The sequence below is a fragment of the Natator depressus genome, chromosome 10 (assembly GCF_965152275.1).
Source record: "Natator depressus isolate rNatDep1 chromosome 10, rNatDep2.hap1, whole genome shotgun sequence".
In the NCBI taxonomy this organism is placed as follows: Eukaryota; Metazoa; Chordata; order Testudines; family Cheloniidae; genus Natator; species Natator depressus.
Window position 1 is genome coordinate 68,448,144 of NC_134243.1, and position 24,764 is coordinate 68,472,907.

General features: G+C 44.0%; 1 protein-coding gene across 3 annotated transcripts; it reads right to left on the reverse strand.

The window, feature by feature from the left end:
* Positions 1-1,152: 1,152 nt before the first annotated feature.
* MINAR1 (membrane integral NOTCH2 associated receptor 1) lies at positions 1,153-22,473 on the reverse strand. Of its 3 annotated transcripts, XM_074966456.1 has the most exons (5): positions 22,086-22,471; positions 16,133-16,285; positions 12,340-14,688; positions 10,516-10,770; positions 1,153-4,000 (listed from the first exon to the last, which is right to left on the reverse strand). In XM_074966456.1, the coding sequence occupies exons 3-5, from the start codon at positions 14,635-14,637 to the stop codon at positions 3,803-3,805; spliced, it is 2,751 nt and encodes a 916-aa protein (XP_074822557.1). In that variant the 5' UTR covers positions 14,638-14,688; positions 16,133-16,285; positions 22,086-22,471; the 3' UTR covers positions 1,153-3,802. The 3 variants fall into 3 exon arrangements, with proteins under 3 accessions (XP_074822557.1, XP_074822556.1, XP_074822558.1); XM_074966455.1 differs by lacking the exon at positions 16,133-16,285 and having other exon boundaries at positions 22,086-22,470; XM_074966457.1 differs by lacking the exons at positions 10,516-10,770; positions 16,133-16,285 and having other exon boundaries at positions 22,086-22,473.
* Between the last annotated feature and the right edge of the window lie 2,291 nt (positions 22,474-24,764).

Here is a 24,764-nt window from a genome sequence, read left to right on the forward strand (position 1 = left end):
AATTTATTTCTTCTAGTGTTGAAGTGATCGATTTCAGGCCTGATTTTCCAGAGTGCTAAGCACCACCTTCCACGTACTGTACACTCTCCACGCTGTGACTTTCTTGGGAGTTGAGGGTCCTCATCATCTGTAGGATTAGGCCCTGAATGAGTTGCAAAGATGGGAATGGAAATGAATACATTCCACCACACCAGTAACCTCCATCCTGCACAGGGTTTGTAAGACAACTTTTTTTTTAATGGATCTCTAAGGAGTTTTTTCTGAAGACCTTGCTGCTATTAGGCTAAGCTAATTTGGAAATAAGCCTTCAAAGGGGGTATTTTCTTAGAGAGGAGGTGGCCAAGAACTTGTGATATGTTTTAATTTCAATGTTGTCAGGTATCTTTTGAAGTTCCTCTCTACAGTCTGGTGCTAGAAAATCATCAATGTGGTGCAGCACTGTCTTTTATCTCTTTAAAACCAGGTAATCTTAAACGTCCAGGTTTTATTAACAAATCCAGCAGCATTTAAATCTCTGTAGAGCTCCTAAACAAACTGCCTGCTGATATGTGTATGCCGTGTTGTTGCAGCTGTGTCGGCCCCAGGACATTAGAGGGACAAGGTGGCTGAGGTCATATCTTTCATTGGACCAACCTCTGTTGGTGAGAGCGATTAAGCTTTTTAGCTTACACAGACTTCTTCTTCAGTTACTGATGTGTGAGTATTTATATGCTACATGTATGCATTAATACTTACAACAGACAGTATCTGTGTAAATGTACATGGAGAGTAGACACCAAAATATTAACTATGACCCTGTTAAAATAATTGATGATATAGCATAACGCAGACATGAAATAACCTATCAAATGAAATATTATTAGAGTCAGAGAGCTAATCTCCCATAAACCCTGGGAATTTTATACAAAGGAGCTATTATTTTAAATTAATTTTTCATTATCTTTTTCCATCTTATTATTTCATAAGTGAGAAATCCATTAAAAATCCTGCCAAAAACTATATAGAATGGTTAGTTTTCTAGCGCTGAGACTTTCACACCATGGGAGCATCTTGATGTCCCTGGGGAAAAAAGGAAAAGTGACATAGTGATCAAATATTATTTACATATTTCATTAAGACTTAGAAGGACACTTGTAATTTTCACATTTATTTCGTGTTATATTTAAATGAACCAAAAGGCAATGTTGTACAATAAATTTTATAAAAGAAAATCATTTGTTACATGTTACATTAACCAAATGCCCCATTTTTAAAAAAGAAAACCCTATAAACTTTATCCGGGGCAGATCCTGCTCTCTCTCCTTACTCACAAGAGTAATCCAGCTGACTGCAGTGGGACTCTTTTGTCTGAGTAAGGGGAGCAGAGTTATCCCCCCAGAATGTAATTTCTTTTATATTACTTGCAGTCTCATTTCATAATGTATATAACAATTTTATTTATAAGGCATAAATACGAAAAACAGCTCAATATGTTCATCGTTATTTTAATTGCGTAACACTGTCTAGTACACTTTATTCAATTACACCAAGGATTACAATGTACCTATATCTTTAATTTTTTTAAATACAAAAGTCTATCATATAGTATACAGTATATACTAGTGTGGTAACTGGTTCACAAGATTGACCACCATATTCTTGCAGGTCAGTACGGTCAAAATTTCACCTAACGTATATTCTCTATGTAGGACTTTATGGATCCACCTGCCATGAACTGCTGTACTTACGGAATCGGATGCTGGGTAAAACATGTCAGGGCTCACTGCATTATGTTAATTATTTTAAGACAATAGCTCTTAGCCAGATTTGTAACAGTGCTGGTAATACTGTTACAAATGCTGTGGTTTCTAAATTATCACTTTTTAACATGAATCTCTAAAGTCTAGATACCACCCAATGAAAAATGCAGCCCTCTGTTACCACACTGTCTCCATCCCGCAGCACCTTAGTCCAAGGAAGAAGTTTGATATTAGAAAAGGGCCCAAACCAGAACATTTGGATCATGATCTGCACTCCTGCAAAATTCAGAGTTGTGCAGATCCAAGACTAAGATTAGGGGCTGATCTTTATAAGATATACATGGATGTGACACCCAATCATATATAAGAAATTAGTGGTTTTTTTGCTGAAAGATCAATGGTGGCTGATGTCTCCTATCCATAAATAAAACATAGTGCATGAATAGTTCTCCAATGAGGAGGAGGAACTGATGCACATTTAAAATGGTCATATATCTTCTCTTCCCGCTCAGCTTTTCATTCACTTTTTTCAACCACCAAAGGTGAGGGAGTGGCACACCTGAAATACCCACCAGCGATGAGCAATGTGGCACACCTGCATAACCAGGTTGGGAACTGCTTCTAAATAAATCAAAGTATTCTATTTATGGGTGTTCATTAAGAAAAGTTTCCTCTTTTTAAAATAGGAAGGGCAGGATCATGTTATTTTCTGAAAAGAGCTTTTAAAACGTCTATTTATTCCTATCTGACTCAAGAGAAATATTGTACAGGTATTTGTTTTCTTTAGGCATGGGTTAAATAAGCTACTTAGGTCATAATTTGAGTCTTCCCTTAACCTGTAGCCCTGATTCAGGCTAAAGCATTAAATCAATGTTTCTGGCAGGACATGCTGACCAAGTAGACCGCCTGCTGTACAATAGAGTCACAATGTTATTCTTTAAGTTCAATATTCATACTGAAGCTAAATAACCCCTGTGTAGAATGTATTGCATTAATAGCAAGTTTCCACTAGTGCTGAAAAACTGTGCCCTTAATATAAGTGCTCAGTAGCCTGCTATTTGGTAAGCACTCAAACCTGTAAAGAAGGCGTGTTGAAAATAATCCAAATTGGTTACCTACTATGCTGTGATTTATATTATGGATTAAAAATATCAAAATTAATCAATTCTATTAATCTACATTCTAAAAGGCACGAAGACTTGTGACAAAATTATAACTGTTCAGATTACATTCGCAAGAACTGCAACAGAGCAATAGGTGTCACTTGGATTTGCCAGTTCAGTTGGCTGGAAGGAGTGAAATCAAGACATTTTCATTGTCTGTGGAGGTAAAGAATACCCTTTTGGCAGGGAGCATTTGCCAACTCTTCACAAATGTTATTCCAATGTAAGCAACTGAAACCTCTGTTGATTGCTTTAAAACATAATCTTTTTGGTCTGCAGCACATGGCACTTCACCTAAGTACTCAGTGATAATAAAACGGGTCTCAGGGCAAGACCAGGTAATAAAGAGCCCTCATTGAATCTGAACATAGGAATGAGCTGCTTTCATGATCACACAATCTGCTTTCAATCAAATGATCAAGGAATACATAAATACTACAAAGCAAATAAAATACATTCATATTTTTTCACATTGTAGAGTGCTTTAATATTTCTCTTGGCTTCCTAATGAAATGCATATAGCACATTCCCCTCTATACAGTGCAACTGCCAAGTATCCATATCTTCATTAAATGCCACACAGCTGAGACAACTTTCCTCTTTTGTCTGGATCCCCATCAGTTTCCAATTTTGTAAAATGATTTATTGATTCTCTCGGGGTGGGGGGGGGGGAACACACTTCTAAAATTTGAACTGAGTTACCATAACTCTGCCAGGTGTTTTGTTATTTAAAAGAATACTCTTCAAAAATTTATCTTTGTCATTTACACTATTCACCAGATATCTCAGCACATTCTTCCCCAGCAAATTGTTACAATTTTGCCACAAGGTGTTTAAAATACATAATGAAATATCTGGAATGTATATACACAGTTGGAATTCACGGGGCTGTCCACAGATTCATGATTTCATAGTACAAATGGGAACCACAATGACTAGGATAACTGTACAAGCTGCAGCTGCAATCAGGGCAGCTATCTTGCAGACTTTTGCTCTTCTGAACTCAGCTTCTTTGCGTTTTAATAAGGAATCATAGCCTGGAGTATAAATGTCTTCCATCCAGTATTCTAAGTTGTTTGGATTTAAAGATTCTTGAGTCTAAAAGTCAAAAGGAAAAAAAATTAATTCTCTGGGCTCTGTCAGAATAATTCAGGCAGGACTGAAGCTTTCCAAGGTTGGTTGTGTGTCTACTGTAGAGATAAAGTCAGGTTAATGCTGCTGTCTCACTGTCACAATCTTTCCCTCTACCAGCTTCATAAACTCGCTGAAACAGATGGCAACATATTGCCAAGTCATAACAACACCCCGTGGCTCCAAAGTCTCTTATGTATTATTGGGTTCCTGGAAACTTTGTTGGGTCTAAGTAAAACCTCTTTAATCCATTGAATAATTGAGGTGGTCATTAGTCTATTATCATTTGTAAGATTATTAAAACCTACTTGATGGGAAAACTTTTCTTAACTGGCTCATAAACTCAGTTTTACAGAGATAACCCTAACCTCGTTACTAGGACCTGCATGACAAGAGAAGTCTCCTCATCTTCCTCATACAATTTCTTGGATGGCTATTCTCTAGCGATGAACAGTGCATTGTACATAATGGTCCAAGTAAGGTAGAAGTTTTTGTGCGTGTTTTTATTTTAGAAAGACACACCTCCATCATAATGTACCACATTTTTCTCTTCTCCTTTTAAAGCCCAATGATCCCCTTTACAGATAGAAACCCACAGGATGTACCAAACCAAGACAAAAATTACCACAGAAACCCCAGCGTACAGTAATGTCTAGAGGTGGGCTACCAATCATGTGAACCTTCGGAACATGGCCGAGCCCAGTCAGACCATTAGGAGAACTCAGGGCATCTCCACAAAAGGTGAGCCTCTTTCCTGTGATTTTCAGGCTCCTCTCCCCACCATGACTGTACATTTGGCTTGGTGGCCATGCTGCCATTAGCCCTCCAGTTCACAGATGCAGACTGCTTCCCCCTTGCAAGATCTGAATATATAATACTGCAACTATCAGCAGAAATTTTAAACAAGTACCATGGGTTTTCTATGTGATCATGCAGGGCAGTGTGGCTACTTCCCAGCTTCTACCTTTTCTACCCAGCTACATCCTCCAAAATTATGTAGACCCACAACTATACTGGTGCTCACTATGAGTTTCCACATGCTTGGTGGTGAGGGGAGGAGAAGTGGGCATGCAGCATACATTCTACTCCCATGTATCACACCTTCATATTCAGAATTTCACCATCTTCATGTGTGGATGCCTTTTTGTACCCCAGTATTTGATCCTTAGGGCACAATCTGTATGTTTCACTGGCAGTAATATACAGTGCTGATTGCTCATGTTTTAATGGTTTAATTTCTGTTATGTTTCACACTATTCTAATAGTACATTTAAAAACTAATAGACTTTGCCACTGAACCGTTCAGGGTACGTCTACACTGCAATTAGACAACCATAGTGAGCCCATGCCAGCAGATTTGGGCTCGTGGGGCTTGGGCTTCAGGGCTGTTTCATTACAATGAAGACTTCCAGGCTTGGGCTGCAGGTTTTTAATTGCAATGTAGACATACTCATTGTTTCTTCTAAATGTAATATGATTGAATGAAAAGGTGAGAGCTAGAGTTGGCTGAAAAACAGAAAACAATTTTGTGAAAAATGGCAAAATTCCAGAGGGGTTTCCATTTTGCAGGGTTCAAAATGGAAGAACGTTTGGCGTGTATTTTATATATATATATATATATATATATATATACGAACAAATCTGAATTTTCTTTTTTCCCTTTCCTCTCCTTTTTGCTAGTGAGTGCAGTAAAATGAATAATGTCCAGGTTTCTTGGTGGTGGTGAAGGGGGGCACCTACTTTGCCATTTTTCTTTCTGCCACATGGTAACTTTTCCAAAGTTGAGGAAATTTTTAAAAAGTTACAAAGCGGCAAAAGGAAAAAGTGGAAAAGCCCTAGGCATCATTCCTTCCATAACACTCAACTGTAAAAAGGAATAAAGAAAAAAAGGCAGGAAAGGGAAAACAAAACACATTTCAAAATTTAAAACCATTTTGAGGAAAAATCGAACATTCTGAAAAAAATGAAAGCTTTTTGCACAAGTTTTAAGCTTCGAAAAAAGCCTCTTTTGTTTGAGACATAAATAAATAAATAAATGATGCTTTTTCAAATTTCTAGTGAGATCCTCATGTTATAGTTGTATCAGGTTCTGTACTCCATTATAGCCCTGATCCAAAGCTCACTGAACAGAAGGACTCCGATGGGCTTCAGTGGACTTTGGATCAAGCCCTTCATTGGCTAATTCAGGCATTGCAGCTAATGTCTGGAAGCACTTTATGCACTGAGTTACTTTGGCCTGTGGAAACAGTGATTTTACAGCTACTATAGCAACACTTAGACGATTAGAATCAAGTAACAGTTAACATTGTTTAATGGAGCGCTATCTGCCAGTGCCACTCAGCCACAAATCAGACTATTGGCGCAGTCTGAGTTGGCACATGCGTACTCTTTCTCTGCTCTGCCTACTCTGTTCTTCTGAACATATAGGATGTTGAAAAATGAATGTGACTTGTTCTTTGAAGGCTTCAGAAAGTAGGATTCTTGTACCCTGGTTCCTCATAAGAATAGCAGAGCAGTGGGATCTCATGGACACCCAACGTATATGTCATATGGAATATACATATGGTCTCCCTTGGAGTTTGAAAACAGTCTTGTGAGTGGGTCAGCCGGCTGAGAATCTTCACCTAGAGGAAGCTGAAGCCTTCGTTTTATAGAGGGAGGAGGTCTGACAGGTTTATAAAGCTCTGAAAGGCATGTTAAATTAAAACAAAACTGTGCTGTACTTTCAAGGCAACTAATTTTGGACCTACCGACCTTGATATTGACCTGTTACTGACCTCAGGAGGAAGAAGCATTAGTAAAAAAAAAAGCCCATTACTGTTAATCAGCTCTTTTTCCATTTCATTGCCAGCCATAAGAATTTTGATTAAAGCATAATGTATTTACTTTCAGTTCTAATAAAGTCAGTCGCTGGGAAGAAAACACACATCAGTGAGTGTCTGTTTCCAGGTTAAGTTTGTCAGTAAGCTTCATTATAGGGTCTAGACATGGGCTTTGCAGAGCAGACGTAGTAATCTGACAGTTCTTTGGAGGCAGAGGAGCAAGTTGTTGCTATTGCGTCATGGCAATACAAAGTACACGTGACTGTCAAAATATACTGACTGGTTTCTCTGGTCTGCTAAGATCACTTAAGTAGCCTTAAAATGGCCAGAGACAGCTGGTGGAGAACTCTGCCATCAGAGAGTTTCCCCTATGCAAAGAGAGTCAAGTCCTGTGGCAGCTGACACTGCCCTTTCCTCCCCCAGCACAGTGGGAGGAGGGCTCATGTCAGGGATATTCTGGGGGTGGGAGTGTAGTGCTGGGGTCTTCCACCATGCCTGATCCTCCACTAATGTAAGGTCTGTTATGCCACCTGTATGCCTGTATGCTTCAAACCATCTGGTGGAGCACGGGTCCACTGCTCTATCTTGACGTTTATCTATCCGCCATGCATCCTTCTCCACCGGAGAACTGGCAGGATTTGGAAGCCAGGGTGGGTGAGCAGCTGCGGAGATGGACAGGACTGTTCCGGTGTCTCTCCCTGCGAGGGAGAGCGCTGGTGCTGGACCAGCTAGTCCTGTCCATGCTCTGGCACTGGCTCAACACGCTAAGCCCAGCCCCAAGGATCCTGGCCAGGCTCCAGAGGATGGCTTTGGAGTTCTTCTGGCCAGGGCTGCACTGGGTCTCTGCAGGGGTTCTGAGTCTTCCCCTGGAGGAGGGAGGACAGGGCCTGGTTTGCCTGTGAAGCCAGGTCCATGTCTTCCACCTCCAGACCCTGCAGAGGCTCCTTTATGATGCATGTAGCCCGGCGCGGAGCACGTTGGCACACGCCTTCCTCCGCTCCCTCCGAGGGCTCAGATATGACCGGCAGCTCTTTTTTCCCCATCCGAGAGGTCTTCCACGAGACCTCTCCGAGCTGCCGGTCTTCTACCAGGACCTCCTCCGGACCTGGAAGCTTTTTTCGGCAACCAGGTCCTTTGTGGCCACCGAGGGGCTGGACCTCCTCGCAGAGCCCCTGCTACACAACCTCGATCTACGTGTGCAGGTGGCGGCGTCTCCCTCGATGTGTCGAAAGTTGTTCCTGGCAGAAACCACCAGAGCTGAAGACCTCCTGGACTACGACAGTGGGGACTGGGTGGCGCCCCGCGTGCTCAGTTGACGCATGGGGCTTTTCACCCTTCCGACCCCTAGGAGCGTACTCCAGGAGGTGGAGGCCGCCTTGTCACCCAATTCTCTCATTTTCCTGCGGCGAACGCTGCGAGAGGGTGCTCCCCACCCACCCCTCACCTCTGGCCCTGCAGACATTTTTCTTCGGCCCCTGTTCTGCGAGCCCCCACAGCCTCCCCGCTCCCATACCCCGAGCCGGCTGCATACCCTGCAGCTGGTCTGGTTTCGAACCGTGCCCAGAAACCATCTATACACTCTTGTGCTCCACACACTGTACCTCCTCACCCTCGCGTCCCACCCCAACACCAAGTGGTAGGACTATCTTCCACCTAAAGAGGGTGAGGAGCCCCGGGGGGCCAGCCTTTATTCCACCTTGATCCCATGGCCCACTGGGGACATCGGTTGGCAGCTCCTTCATGGAGCCGTGAGCACGGGCATGCACCTGGCGTGGTTCACCCCATACCTGAGGCATGCTCCTTTTGCGGTGTGAAGGAGAACCTGGCGCACGCCTATCTTGAATGTGCCAGGTTGCAGCCCCTATTACAGCTCCTCCAGAACCTCTTGTTGAGGTTCTGGCTGCACTTCTCCCCACACCTGTTCCTCTTTGCACACCCTATCCGAGGCCCCAAGAAGTCGCGAGACCTCCTCGTCAACCTCCTCCTGGCCCTGGCCAAAGTTTCCATCTATAATACTAGGAGGAGGATGTTGGACGAGGGGGTGCTCTGCAACAGTGGGGCCTATTTCTGTTCCTCTCTAGTTTCACGCATCTGGGCAGAGTTCCACTGGGCAGCGTCCACTGGATCCCTTGACAGCTTTGAGGAGCAGTGGGGGTTGTCTGGGGTTCTCTGCTCAGTGTCCCCATCCGGTATCCTCATTTTGAACCTATGACCTTCAGTCCGACCCCTGTTTTTCATTAGTTGTCCCCCGCAATCAGTTGGTCCCTGGGTCCAGTGGTCCCTCCCGCTAGGCTGGGGGAGCGGCCGTTAGCAGTGGGCGGGCTTGTGCCCGCCCACCTCCCCGGTTTTCCAATATGACCCGTATGCCAGTGACCCCCTGCTGCTTTAAATTCCACAGGGGCCAGGCAGCCAAAGATCAGAGAAACTCAACCAGCTCCCCATGGCCATCATTCTCCACTACAGCACAATTCAGACACAGTGGAGAATTAGAGCTATCTCACTCTTGATATCAGATTGTGTAAGGTACATGAAGTGATGCTGGTGGCATTCTTAGCCCTGCAGTGCTCCATATGGGGAAACAATCCATATTTTGGTCTAAAAAATTGCTTATCCCATGTTCTACACTCATGAAATCCAAGTTGATTTCTCATGTAACAGTCTGTCTTGTGTTTTGTCACCAAATGTTAGTCTCTGTGTGACTGCCTTAGCATGGTTTGAATGGCATTTTATACATTTCTCTGTGAAATTAGTGGTCAAACGTTTTCTTGCTAATTACATTTCAGTCCTTTTCACTGGAGGTGGGATCAAAATTTGGATCCAGATTTAGAATATCCCAAAGTTCGGGAATACTCAGTTCCGTAGTTTTGGTTCAGTCTGCTATGAAGGTAGGGACCATGTGCCATGCAGGTTCGGATTTCAAACACCCCAGGGTCTGAGAATGTTTGGATCGATGTTTGGGTTTTGGACCCATGTCCTTTAATAGTTCACCCTGCTCTGTTTGTTGCATGTACACAAGTCCAGAGTGCATGCTGGTAGTTCTCTAGCAAGATCTAGGAAGCAGTTCTTCATGAGACTATTGTTCTCATATTCACTCCAGATGCCATAACAACAATGTTCAATTTTAAAAGAGTTTTTAAAATGTCTCCCTTCATTATTTTTAGTGAATTTCATGCTTGTGAAGAGGGCTAGACTGACAGCCCTACATGCTCGTTCTCTATGTACAATATGCACAGAACATGTACAGTCGAATCAGCAGCAATGCCAGCTTCTCTGCCCCACCCCACCTTACTAACGCACATCAAAACTGACCTAGAATAACCACCATTTGGGGGATAAATGCTCAGTTCATTCTCTACCTCCATTCATTCTTTAGCAGCTCTTGCGAGACGTCTAATGAGGTTCCAACGGTGGTGGTGGTGGTGGTTTTATAGACAACTGTCCACTAGGAAATGGACTGAAACCATCAACTATTTCAAAGGTCACAGAACAGTGATAGAACGTTAACAGTTGTTCTTCACCACTGGTCTGGGATGGATCTTGAGCCAGCAATGTAAAAGTTGAAGGCTTAACTTCCTGCACTATCCAAATGCCCCATTAAATAAACATTCTGGTAAACATCCTTCACAATTGTGTCACTAAAATGAAACAAACAGGACTCACTTGTAGATCCAAAGCTGCAAGCTTGCCTTTATCTCCTGAGTTCCTGGTATATTCTTCTATGGTCCATGATGGCTGGGCACGTTTAACTTCAGCCAGTTCTGTCAACCTCATGTCTGTGTAGAGTGGGTTGCTTTTCATATGTGACTTGAGTGATGCAGGGTAGGGATGAGGACTAAAGACTTGTTCAATCAAGAAAGCATCTTTTGGTTGTTTAGAGAGTCTATGTGGCTGTGGGATTTCATACTGCCTGTCTGCCTGCAACGAGGTTCAAAAGAATTTCAGAGAATAAAGAGGACTTTGGGGGGGGGGGTTAAATATGAGAAGGGAGAGAGATTTTTTTTTCACCTCTACAGCTCGAGACTGCCTAAGCCATGATAACAAACCCACAAACCAGAGCCAAGCTTTCAGCTGGCCTTAATCCAATCTCCATCCTTGCTCTCACCAATAGACTGATTTTCACAAGCACAAACCTGCATTCGCACTATTGTGGGCACAAAGTTAGAGGTAGCAGCTGCAAAGTTGATCCTAGTACTGCTTACAGGTTAGACAAACTGCTCTGGGATGCTTTTGCTGTAGAGAAGACTCGCTGAACTGGAAAGCCTTTGGACTAGAGGGCTGTTTGAAGACACTCCCCTACCAAGGGAACTCTGCTCCCTGCACTGACACTGACTGGAAGGGGAACCGTACTACATGAGCCATCACCCTTACACCAGACTTTCCACAATGCTGCTCCAGTGTTAGCGATGTTCATTTGATCACATTCTGATGAGTGATCAGGGCATTTCTAAAGGTCCAGAGGATCACGCTGGCTCTGATAAACCTGTGAAAGTTTGGATGCTTCAAATTACTGAGGGTCCCTCCCCACCGTGTTTCTACAACCTTCCAATAAGGCTTTGGTTTCTTCTCCCTCATTTCACACACATCCACTAAACCCCTGGTTCTCCCTTCTCCCCAGGAAGTCTCTGACCCCACCCCATTCCCTCCAAGAACTCCTCCTTCACAGGCCACAGCACACCCTGCAATGTGTTCCTGACTTCTGAAGAAATGTTGCAAGACCCAGCAGCCCTGTCTAATCTCAGTGAAATACAAATTGCTCAGTAGAGGAGCCAAGGTTTAAATTTAGCATCAATCAGAGGGGCTGCTGACCAGTGATAGAATTTTCAAAGGTGGGAGTGGTTAGTTGCAGGGAGGAAGGAACCACGTCCTCCTGGGTAACTGAAATGGAACCGCAGCAATGGTGTAGTCTAGACAATGGAGACTTAAAACACATGTTAGGAGAGATGTAAATGACTGTGAAAGTCAGAGGAAAAAGGAGGTGTAATAACAGTTTGTATTTTAGTGTACGCATACTACGATTTTTTCTTAGGAGAGTCAGAGCAAGTCATATCTTTTTCTGGTTTTTTTAAATACATAATTTTTGAAAGAAGATACCAAAATGGACTTTTTACTATATCCCTTTTAAAAAAAAGAGTATTGCAGATGGTCACAATTTTCCTTATGCTCTTTTCACTTGTTTAATTATTCCGTGTCCTTATACCACCAGTGATCATGATATGAATGACTTTCTCTCCTGAACCTGCCATTCAAACCTGTCCCTTTCTAAAGAGCTGGTTGCTTTCAGGAACAGCTTGACCATTTCATACTGTGCAGTTGCCAAGGAAGTATAGGTAAGAAATCATTCAATTATGATAACTATGAAGACTAGCATAATATAGTAGGCAGAGTATTACCAAGCCCTGAAGCTTCATATATCACCAAAGACAATCATAGCTAGAGTGGTTTAAAAAAAAAAAAGCTTATTATGTAGGTTTAAATAGAAATTACCTCTTTGGATTTCCTGTGCCAGTCCTTAGTTTCAACTCCACCTCTGTCTTTCATCTCCTCTTCTGTCATGCCAACTTGGTTGGTATATGTGATAGCTCTCCAGTCTCGAGGAGAGTTGGAAATACTTGCTATTTTGGATTCAGTGGCGCTGTTCTCCTCAGTCAGTGACCGTGAGGACCTCCTGGTAAATAAACTTTTTTTTAAGGCTTTTACCCGAAGACTTTCGCTGTTACTTCCGCTGGCATCAGAACAGCACCAGTCAGGGTTATTCTCCAATTTGCCTCCGTGAGAAGCATTATGACACTGAAATACCCGTGGAGAGGTGCTCTCATCTGACTGAACCTCACTCGTCAGGGAATTAAGATCTATTTGTACATTGACCTTCTCTGGCTGCTGAATTTTTTCATCCAACTTATTTAGTTTTCCCAGGACTTGGGAGATTTCTTCTCTGACGCCTGACAGAGATTCTAGTTTCTTTTCTATTTCGCCAATCCTGAGAACTAACTTGCAGACACTAGTTTTTAGTTCATCATCTGTATTGTTGATATCTGCCCGGACCACTTTATCTAGCTTGTTACTAGAATTCCCATTGGTTATTTTAGTTAAATTGTGTTCAGGAGAGCTTTCACAGTCAGATTTACGTACCTGAGACAGTGACCCAGTGCTGTTGTAACAGGAGGATTGCATAACTCCTGTAGATCCACAGATGCTCATATCGTCCAGAAACCGAAAAATGTCACTGATATCATCACTCACAATTTCAGAGTCATCATCTGATTGCTTTAGAGAGTGCCTCTCACCATACTTAGTTTGGCTTGGAGCACATAACTCCTTGCATTTTTTGTGTTCCAACCCTTGCTGCTCTGTTTGTGTCCCAACACTGGTGGTTTTGTCAATGCTTAGCAGCTGAACAGAAGTGCAGTTAATGCTTTTATCCCTAAACTTTTTGATTGGCTCGTGTTTCTCCATGTCTACGATGGAGGGAATTTCCTTGGGTTTGTGTCCATTTTGTTTCACGGCATAGTTAGCCTGCATAATCGGTGTTTGATCCTTGGGATTGAGATAGGTTTGGTGCCTGTCTGCTGCAGGAAAACTTGGTGACTGGTTGTTTGAACTCTGATATCGCTGCTTCTCTTCAGCTTGCTTCCTATTGAAAAAGGATCTTTCAAAATCAGGTACCTCCTCTGTGTTTAAGCTCCAGCTTTTTGCTGGCCATGCAGTTTGTTTAATCGGTTTTCCTGCCCATCTTTTTGTATCTTGGGGTCCAAGTATAGTGGTTGGGCCAAAGTATGTAGAAGCTTGGAGATCATCTAAGCTTTCGTGTTTTACTCGTCTTTTGTCTGGTATCGGAGAATAAACTGGGTTCAAGTACTGGCTGCTGTACGGCATTTCAAAACTGTGGTTGAAGAAACCCTGTTTGGAGATTTCTTTCCTGTTCTGAGGCTCTACATGTCCATCTTCTGGTTTTTTATTGGGCAGCATTAAATTGGGAGATATTGTGATAAGATTATGAAAATCTTCCTTGAATATGTTCCTTTTCTGTACACATGATTGCAACACAAATGGCTCATCATTTGAAATAAAAGTCTCTTTTATAGCTGCATTGATAGGCAATGAGTCCTGGTCAGAGATTGATTCGTTCTCAATGTTCATTGGGAAGTATGTGCTCTGCATTTCACAGGGCGGAGAGTTAACAATGGAATAGGATGCTAGTGCCTGCAGCCTATCAAGCGAGGCAGCTCGGCCTTTCATTTCCTTATTAACACCAAGCAAAAAGTTAGGTTCTGAAGTAGGTACAAATTGTTGACAATCTTTACAATCCACCTTCCTGCATTTGGAAGACCTTCTACCTGAGTAGCCCCTGTTAAACTCTCTGTCTCTCAGCTCACAATTAGTCACACAATCCACCACGTTGCATATTTCTGTGTCAGACCTGCAGGACTCAACTGATTCTTTCTTCCTCATTTTTTGTCGTGCAACAGGGAGTTTTTCCTTGGCCACTCCCCCATTCATTTGTATGAGGTTGAATATTGTTACTATATCTGCTGCAACCATGATTTTCTTTGATTGCTGATTGTTTACAGTGCATCTCATTTTGTCTTTGAACAAAGTCGCTGGGAAATTAGGATCCAGGCAAGCTGTGTAAAAGAGCACACTTCTGAGCTTGGCTAGCTGGGACAAATCAAACCTTGCACACAGCGATTTGCAGAGATCCTGATAAGAAACGGTGTTTTGCTTGGTATCCAGCTCTTCCAGAATCTTCACCAAAAAGAGCGAGGATTCCTGGTTGGTCTCCATGCTTGATGTGTGCTAAGTTTTCTTGTTTAGCCTGAAAACGGTACTCCAGTTCTGCAGTTCACACAACAGCAAACAGAAAAGATGGTAAATCCCCTTTAGATCAAATCCAGGACATTCTTTCAGCCATACACGGAATTTGACTAACCAGCCATACAAATTTAGGGCTAGGTCGTGCAACCTGTCCTCATGTTGGTGAGCACTTACACACACACCCAAAGGGTGAAATCCTGGTTCCAGAGAAGTAAATGGGAGTTTTGCCATTGAAGTCAGTGGGACCAGGATTTCACCCAAATAATCTCATTGACATCAATGGGTGTGCTCATATGTGAGCAGTCACCGACATGAGTAAGGGTTGCACAATCTATCCCTAAAATATCAACACAAGCTACACAGAGATGAGAAAGCTGCTGACATAAAATCCTAACATACTTGCTAATGGACTTTCTCAAAATGGCTTATGAATCTGTAAGAGGATTTGAAAGGTTCAGATGTGGCTATAATTGCAGTACCTCACTCTTAAATCAAAAAGCAGCCCCCACATTACGTGAAGCACAGATGTTTCCACATCTGATTTGCCAGTGACACTCAGGAAGGCTCAGGTAACCAAACTATGAGATGTTGGGAGGAGTTAGCTGAGCAGTTTACTTGAGCAAATAATCCTGACATGGAATTGTGTATTTTTATTATCTTTTTTGGTGCTTTGCAGAAATGGGTTTTCCTAACTTTGAGACTCAAGGACTGTGAGTTTAAGATAACCCACCACACTTGTAAGCCTAGGAGAAGCTTGCTTCAGGAATAAAATGTGGACTAATGTTAGAAAGGGGAAGAAATAGTTTAAAAATATATTCCCACTAGATCTTGAAACCCATCCAGGAAATGAGAGATGGCTGACTGCCAATTGGCTTAGTTTGAAGAATGGGCTATTTCAAGGGCAGAGAACGTCCTCGACTATGACATACTACCAGAGAAACATGGGGAATGGAGCCCCATTTGCCATCCATAAATGGCAGGAGAATGGTGGAAATGGACACTTATATGGATAACCAGAATAACCAGACTTATCGTACATAAAACTAACAAACATGTTGGAAGGGATATAAAGCCTTGTGCTTTCAGGTCCTAAGCCAATTTCTAACTATTAGGGATTAGGATGAGATCTTCATGGGGGGGGCAGATTATTCCACACCTGCCTACTCTTTGGTTTCTTGCACCTTCATCTGAATATTTTGTGCTGACATACCGGATTAGATGGACCATGGATGGGTCTGATCCAATCTGGCAATTTCTATGTTTGGTCACAATCTTTGTATTACTCTTATTTACAGGAATGGCAAAAATCCTTCCCCAAAGTGCTGTGGTATCTCCCCATTCTCTCTCCTCTCTAGTCCAGCCCTTAAAACTATTCTCCCCACCATATAAACTGCTGTGTATCTACCCAAATGGCAAAGCATCAAAGTTATGAAGTCAGGTTTGTGGTATTTTTCTTTTAAATTACCTATAAGAAAGTCATCTCCCAGTCAGATATGTCAGGACTTTTGAATGCTGCTCTAGAACACGGGATTTCTTTTCAGCGTGTTGTAGCCTTTCATCTTGAATTGACACTACACACTAGTATAATGACAGGTTTCAGAGTAGCAGCCGTGTTAGTCTGTATTCGCAAAGAGAAAGGGAGGACTTAGTCTCTAAGGTGCCACAAGTACTCCTTTTCTTTTTACACACTAGTAATCCACTGTCAGTGTCAGAGGCCAGCATATATCCGCATCAGTAGCAAATGCCACAGCAGCATCTTCCAAAGGAAGAGTCTAGGTTGCCTTTATGAATCAAATGTACATTCAAACTTGCTTGTTGATTTAAGAAGCACCTTCCAGCTGGCCCGATATGCTGGAAATTGCGCAGCTGCAGTACAAGCCAGCAGTCCTGCTGAACGCAAACCCGACTTTCAGAGACCCATAGACCTGGGGATTCTCCTGGGCTGCTACTGTTTGTATGTTTGCTTTTAAGAGCTGGGTGGCAAGAGAGTAGCGCTGAAAGTAATACTTCAGCTCTACACCACACATTAAGTGTGTGTAGACATACCTGTACTAGCTTTAATTTAGCAGATGGGGTAACGATGGTAGTGAGGAAGTGGCAGTATGGGCTTCACTATGGCCTAGCTATCTCTCCCCCAAGCCTGCCAGGGAAACCAGGTTTGTACTTGGGTTGCTGGCCCATGCTCGGGTCCATACCGGCACTTTGTTACCATGCTAGCTAGATTAAAGCTACAATGACACTTTCATTTGGGGTGTTGACATACCCTTTGGGCTACAGGAGGATGGGTACATCCCTTTTCTCTTCATTAGTGTGTGCTCCACGGCACAACCTCTTCATCAACACTTCTTTGTATTCCTCTGATGTGTCACCATTTGAAAGTGAGACTTTCATGAAGTGTTGGGCCCAAATAATTCTAACTGCCAGCAAAAATACAACATACTTGGAGAGTTTACTTCACATGGAACAGTTCGGGGAGGGGGGGAATGTAATCCCCAGTGGAAAGCTGCCTCTTCAAGAGGCCATGGGGATGCCTGGTGTTGAAAGTCAAATATGGCCACACTGCTCTGCCAGCCCGGCAGACTTGAAATGTGCCATTTTCACCACCAATATGCAAAAGACCAGAAAAGGCAAAACCTTATCTTCAATAAGTCTTCACAGCTTCTCTCAAGCCCTCGTGTGGATACGCATTTTCACATTTAAATACACAGAATACCCCCCCCCCCGTTATGCCACTGCCTTCTCTCCATACAGGCCCCTGCTACAGGCTCATTTCCTTCCCAATGCGTGCAAACAGTGAGTCACTAATGGTAAGTTGCTTGAAAGTCGCACTCCATTCACTCCTCTAGTTCCGAATACATCCTGCCTACTCTGTCTTGAGGAGTAAGGTATTCAGGGTAAAGATTGGCTATATTTTGTGTCATGGGCTACATAGCACAAAGCTGGCACTTAACTATTATTAGAATAGCACCAAGGTATTGGTTTCCTCTATACAGATGACCAAAGCCAAAATTTGGCTCCCAAACCATCCTTCTTCATATAAGCAGAGGCAGTGTGTCCTAGTGGATAGCGCATCTGACTGGGACCCAGGACACACCTGTTCTATTCCCAGCTGTGATGCTGGGCAAGTCACTTTACCCTTCTGTGGCTCAGTTTCCCCCTGTGTAAAACTGAAGTAATGATAGTGGCCTCATTTGTAAAGTGCTTTGAGATCTACTGACAAACATTGATATAAGTATTATATTAATAAAATCAAAGTTTGGCCTGATTTTCATACTTCTACTGAGTTACTGGGAAGTCTTCGTGTTCAGCACCTCTGATAATCAGGATACTGTTTTTTTACGGGGGTTGTACCGATTAAGGAGCCTAGCTTTAGACATTCAAGTAATAACATTCTGGTCTAAAAGACAGGCTGCAAAATCTGACTGAGGCTTTCCGTAAATGTGCACTATCTAGGAGCTAGAACACGTTCTCCTTTGCCTGTTCTCCATGCAGTCATATGAATGGCCTTTTGGCGTGCGTGTAACAGAGCTGCATTGCGATGGCTCATCTGGTTTTAATTTGGGCAAATTGTTTATCTTGTGTACTGATCCTCATAATATACAGACTTCATCGGAGGTACTAAAATGAGTACAGAATTTGTGAGCTTGTGCCAGAAGAATGTTATCAGTACAGTCATCCTTGCTAGAAAGACCATGCACTGGCAGACTCTGACAATGAAAATAATGTTTCAAGTCCTGTGTAAAATAGCATATTCTGTACCCCTTTTTCACATTGTCTGAGATAATAAAACCAGGCAAAAGAATCTGGGCATAAACCACATCTTTATTTGGTGTTCACACCTTTTAATAGCATGTTAGCTAATGTGTGGTCTTTGTCAAGGCAAAACCCACCAGTAACTCCCTGTAGCACCTGAGACAGATGCTTTCTGAAATGACACCCAGTAAGCCGTCAAATCTAAGTAACCAAGCATTTGTCCACATATTGTCTTAGTTGTCCGTTCATTCTGTCTCAAGGCAGGATGTGGAACACAATTGTATAATGTGTATATATGTATATGTGTGTGTGTATATGGAATGATTGATTGTATAAGGTACATATACATGCAGCAATGTAAAGGATCCAAAATATGTATAAGAAGATATTTTAGATTAGTGCACAAGGGTAAATCTACGTGTATGGTGTGTCAGAGGTAGATGGTTTCGGTAGTTTGTTTTCTGCTATATGGGCTCTGACCAAACGAGCTACTTAATAAAATCAAGTCATAAAAGATTAAATGTTAACACTGGGAGGGTCACTTTGAGCTAGAGAGCTTTCTCTCCTAAGAGTCAGTTTTCTCAGCCCTAATAGCACACCTATACCATCGCACAGATACATTTAGTATCATATGGCACCGCTAGTCAATGGGGGCTGAGTCTCAATGTGTTCAAATGAGCTCCAGGCTTACCACAGATCAATCCTTTTTCACCCTACATGGAGTAACACTGAATATATCTCCCATGTTAATGTGAGAAAAAATTAACCCATTGTTGCAGAAGCAATCCTGGAGTATTAACATTCCATCTTTCATTCCCAAGACTACTTTCTGTTCTGCAGTGGGCATGTTCTGCCTATTTTCTAGTTGTGGTAGGACTTAACTCCTCCATGCGGTTTCTCTCCTCTGATTTCTGCCCTTGTGGGAAATCTGTGTACGTTGCTCTTTGTCCTTCCCCTTGGAGGAGCCAGAATATATTTCTCTTTTTCCTCATCTCCCAAATAAGTACTCAGACTCAGATTTTGCTAATTTATCTACACTGGGAATTCAAAATCTCCAGTAGATTGTTCTCCCAGAACCACTACTGCTTCTGCCACTACATTCAGCAGCACCCACATGTGTAAACAAATCTGCCCCCTGTTATGCCTGTAAAAGCCCATGTCCATTGTGCGAGGGCTTGGCTGTGGCAGATGAATCGCACGTGTGGCTTGACAGAGTCCCACCACTGTACTGTCATGAATAATTATCGGATAGGAGGGTTCCTTAGCTGAGCCTAAATTATGCCCACTGACTGACAATCCACATATTCTTCTCCAGCTCTTTCCTTCCTTCTTATTTGTGTTTCTGACATTTGCTCTGCCCCTTTCCCACTAGCCACAGCAGGTGCAGCTAATGCACAGATGCAGTTGCTACAGCCATCATTTCCCTCTGCCGTTAATTTGCTAATAGAAAAACAGCCCTCTCTGCTTTTTTATAGTGACTAATGGGCCACCCTATAATACTACTGCAGAGGTGATAGATTGATAGAGAGATAGACAGAGCTATAGTCACATAAATTCACACACATTGAGCTAGTTACTTCAGTGCTGAAGAACATTAATTCAAATCCCCCCCACCGCCACTATGCTGTTTCACTATTAATCTGAACTCATAAATCTTCAGTTTGTCCCAGTGGTGCCGGCTATAACCCACACTGCCACAGCCCCCCCACAGAATGCTGAAATGGGCTGTCATTTGCCTTTTCTCTTGTGCTCACAAACCCATCTTCATGTCACAGCATTCAGAAACCTTGCAGCACAAAGCATCTCCAGCTGCTTTTTTTTTTTTTTTTTTTTTTGACTCCTACCCCAACCGCTCTCAGGATCTCATACTCTGGAAACAATGCTTTATTGCCTCACTCCTCAGCTCTTTTGTACCCTAGTCCATGCAATTCGTAGTTGCTCCTTTCCTCCATCCACTCACAAGACCAAATCCTGCTCACAACCAGCCTCTGACATGTTGGTCTCATTTAGACTGTCACCTTGTGATTTCAGCAGCTGTGTTGACTCCCACCCTCCGGGGCAGGTAAGAAATTCTCTGCTGGCAGTGTGCCTCAGCAGAGTGATTTTTATTCACTCCTCTAGACTCTAAGAAGAAGAATGCCATACAGCCTGGGGCTTTTTCACTAGCTGTGGCCAACGGCTTTCTGTAATTCTGCATATTCTGCATAAAATGAAGCATGGTTTGTGCTCTGTGATACATAGAGCATCCTCTCTACAAATCTAAGCTGGAGTTGGGTTTGTTTTTGCTTTTTTTAGATGGGCTTGGAAAGAAGTTGCTGTTTCTTGGCTACTGTGTATGAAACAAGCCTTATAAACTATTCCATTTACAAACCTGGCTTCCCAAAGAAAGCAGGATGTGCTGTTTTATGGATGTTGTACAACTCTCGGCACTCAGTCAACAACTCCCACAAAATTCAGCACCTACTGAAGTCCACCAGTGCATAAATTAAGTTTGAACTTGCAAATTAAAGCCAGCATTTTCTCAAGGCCGTGTCACAGCTCAAGTTGAACGATGTTTGCCATTTGATACAGGATTTTCCTTTCACAATAATGCTCAGATTCACACTTACATTGTTCAGTTATGCAACTGAAACCCTGCATTCGGATCCTCAGTGTGACATGGAAAAGTGCAAGTTATCATTCTAAAACTGGAATGAATTACTTGATTTATTACTGCATCACTCCTTGTGGTTATTATTCAGCAATCATTGGCAATATACACACATGGAATTACTGACCTGTCAATAACATATCAGAACTCCTTCAAGTAAATTTTTTTGCACATAACAAGGCATCCTTGCAAACTGTAACAGACACTGAAATAGCTAATCAAATTACAAATGAGCCCCAAAATATTTCACCCTGTCTCTGGCCAACCTGGGTTTTGCTTTTCCATTTTGCAAGGTACAGAGCTAACAAAGCCGACTTTGCACAAATTGCTTTGCAGATCCAGTGATCTCTGCTTCTCTAGCCAGGGGACTAGTTATTGCCCCCTTCATCTCCCCGCCAACCCCCATTATTTCCAATCCTGCTGAGCTCCCTGGGGCTAGGTACAGTGGCACCTGGGAAAAGGCAAAGTGGTTGGAACATTATTCCCTCCATTTCTCAATAGACTGATTTGTAGCAGGATTCGAAGTGGAGCTGTCCCCAAAGTCGCCAGATGAGTTTCAACATTTTGACTCTCTCTTTCCCCTACAAGGCTGCAAAGGGAAATGATGCCTAAAATGAGCCAGGGAGACTGCAGGGCTTGTAACTTAGACTTTGGGATTCATATGTTGTTGATCCCAAGCAGGGAAACAGAAGGGGGGGGTCAAGGTAAACACTGGGGACTACTCCCCAAAAACCCTCACCCCCTCTCCCCTGCCCCTACCCCTAAGAAATGAGAGCTAGATACGTTCCTATGAGCTGGAAATAGTAGGGATCAGCCTCGTTGTGCAATGGGGTGCCATGGGGGGGGGGGGCTCAGCCTTTGGACCCCTTTTTCTTTCTGGCAAGTCCCTCTCCTCTCAATCCCCTGCAAATAACCCCTCTTCCCCCGCCTGGCAGCACGTCCCACAGCGCCCAGGACTCCAGACTCGTACCCGCTCTGCCAAGCAACAGCCCCGGCCGGCCGGCGCATCGCTTACCTTGAAGTTGCCACCTGTCTCTTGTTTGGGTGTGTGTGTGTGTGTGTGTTTTCCGTTTCATGTCAGGCTTGTCTGCTGCAGCAGAGACTTTCCAGCGGGGAGGAGGAGGAGGAGGAACAGCTTCAGCTGGAAGCCACCGCAGGGTCCCATGGTGCCAGGCTGAGATTGCAAAGGGGGCAGCAGGTTGGCACTGGGGGGCGGGCGGCTGCACTGGCCAAGCGCCCCCCGCCCTGCACAGCGCGCCACTGCGGGCAGCGCCGGACGCGGCGGCGGCTGCTGCTCCTGCCGCTGCCTTTGTGTGGAAGACGTCAGCGGCTCAGGACCTTCCCCAGCTAGGAGGGCCCGGGAGCCGGAGCATCGCAGGCAGAGCAAGGGGGTGGGGAGGACGCAGCCCGTTCCCCCTCCGCTGGAGAGCCGCTCCCCCCACCCCACCCCACCCCCCTTTCGTCCTCCCAGGGCTCAGCCAGGCAAGCGGGGCTGGGCTGGGGCAGAAATCCGCTGCCAAGGAAGCACCGGGCTGAGTTTGAACAAAACCCCAGCAGAGGGGCAGCTACAAGGGATGCGGCATCCAGGCTGCTGCCCCCCAGGGGCCGAACGAGCCCCCGCCTTGGGGGGCTTGTCCGCAGGCAGTGCGGACTCGCAGGCTCTCCTGGTCACTTACATCGGGTGTGTAAGGCGCAAAGAAGGGGGGGGAAAGAAATCCTTGTTTGTCTGTCTAGCCTTAACTCCCTTTGCAGCCCACAGGGATCTGCAGCCGGCAGGGATGTCAGAGTGTATCGTCAGCTCGTCCAGGGCCCCCCCATCCTTTCTGGAATCCCCCAGGCAAACCGGCTCCGAATCCTCCTGCCGGCCCCTAGAGTTGTCATTGGTACCCAGGTTGCATGGAGAGTCTGTCACGTGACCACAAGGTTCCCCCACCAATATGCAGGGCAGGCTGGCTTGATTTCCAAGTAAGAGCCCGTGTATTAGGCAGGTGCAACTCACTGTAAATCACACCGCTCTGTGTGTGCAGCACCACCCAAACAGATCTAGCTCTGCAGCTGGCATCCAAAGGCCTTTCAAGAAGTGCCATGGGCCATATACTAACGAGTCTCTTAATCCACTGACCACCAGATTATTTTGAACCTAATTTAATTTCAATCTCAGAGCCCAGCAGCACTCCATTTAGCTGTGCAAACAAAGAAAAACCCTAGTCATCCAAAGAACAACGACATGCTAGAGAATAGCTTCCTTTTGCACACTTGCTTTCATAGCCCTTCCTAGTCTTTCCCGGTGAGTGCAGCTGCTTGCTTGTAAGTGAACTTTTGCTGATTTCTCAAATCAGCGAATACAGCAAAAATGAATTGACAGTGAGCAGTTCCACATCTCGAGCATCAGGAATCAGATTGTGCATTTGCATTGTAAAACTACATATTGTGGGTCTGATTCACCCAGCACCACAGCGGTGTAAATTACACGTCACTCCATTGATGTCAATGGGCCTCATTCTCCGCTGTCCAATAAAAGATATGACCTCACCCACCTTGTCTCTCAAATATCCTGGGACCGACATGGCTACCACTACACTGCACTGCATTGCCCCAGTGTAGTCATTTCCACCAAGTGAAAATTGGATGTGTGCTACATTTTCTTGTCTCCCTGTCAGAGTAACAGATAAAAGACCCTACTAAGAATAGGACCATTTTTTGGAGTCCCTTGAGCAGTGGTTCCCAAACTTCTTACTAAGGAGACCCACCAGCTGCATTTCATCTTTTTTTTTTTTGTGACCCACCATTACATATATGCGCCCTGTACCCTGGCACTTCCCCTGTGGGATGAGTGCAGGGCAGGCTCACTCTCCAACATCCCCACATGGGGGCCTCCCTTCTGCACTGGGCCAGGAGAAATGTACATTTACCTTAGCCAGGGCCCATTTATGAGTTAATCTAGCCCTGCATGTGGTGACCCATCTAGAGCCTTCCTGTGACCCACTGGTGATTTGGGACCCACCTTTTGGGAAACACTGCCCTAGAGAACCCTGATGATAATGGTGCAGAAGTCATGGTGCTTAGAGCATGGCTCTGGGAATCAGAAGCTCTGGGTTCTATATCCAGCTCTGACACCCACTGTGTGACCTGGGAGAAATCACTTAGCCTCTGTAAACAGTATCCTTATCTGTAAAATTGGGATAATTATTGTGACATTCTGTACCTTGGGGGAGCACGCTATAACCTCCACATTCCTCATCTATATATAATTGTGATATTACATATAAAGCATGCCTTGGAAGGTATCAGGGGAAAGGTTATGATCTGCTGAAAGTCATTTCTCTATCCAAAAATGTATCTCATTAATGCATGTGAAGTTATGAGAATTTTGTTGTATGGTTGTCACTAAAACATGCTGTAAATTGGGGGATCAGCCAGATATTCGCTCCCCAGAGGCAACAGCAAGGAAAGTAGCCAACACCCAGGTGGGGTATGAAACAACCCATCAACAACCATTGTCCAGCAAGGGAGCTACAATTCAATGACTCACCTGCATGAGGTCACACCAGGGGGATTGCTCAACTTTGCCTGCAGACTCAGCAGGGCCCCCCAGACATGCCTGGACTTGTGTTCTACAAGCACATGGAGTGGATTGAGGGTATAAAACTGAACACAGGGGGCCCAGGCTTGGCCCTTCTCCATCCCCCACCTA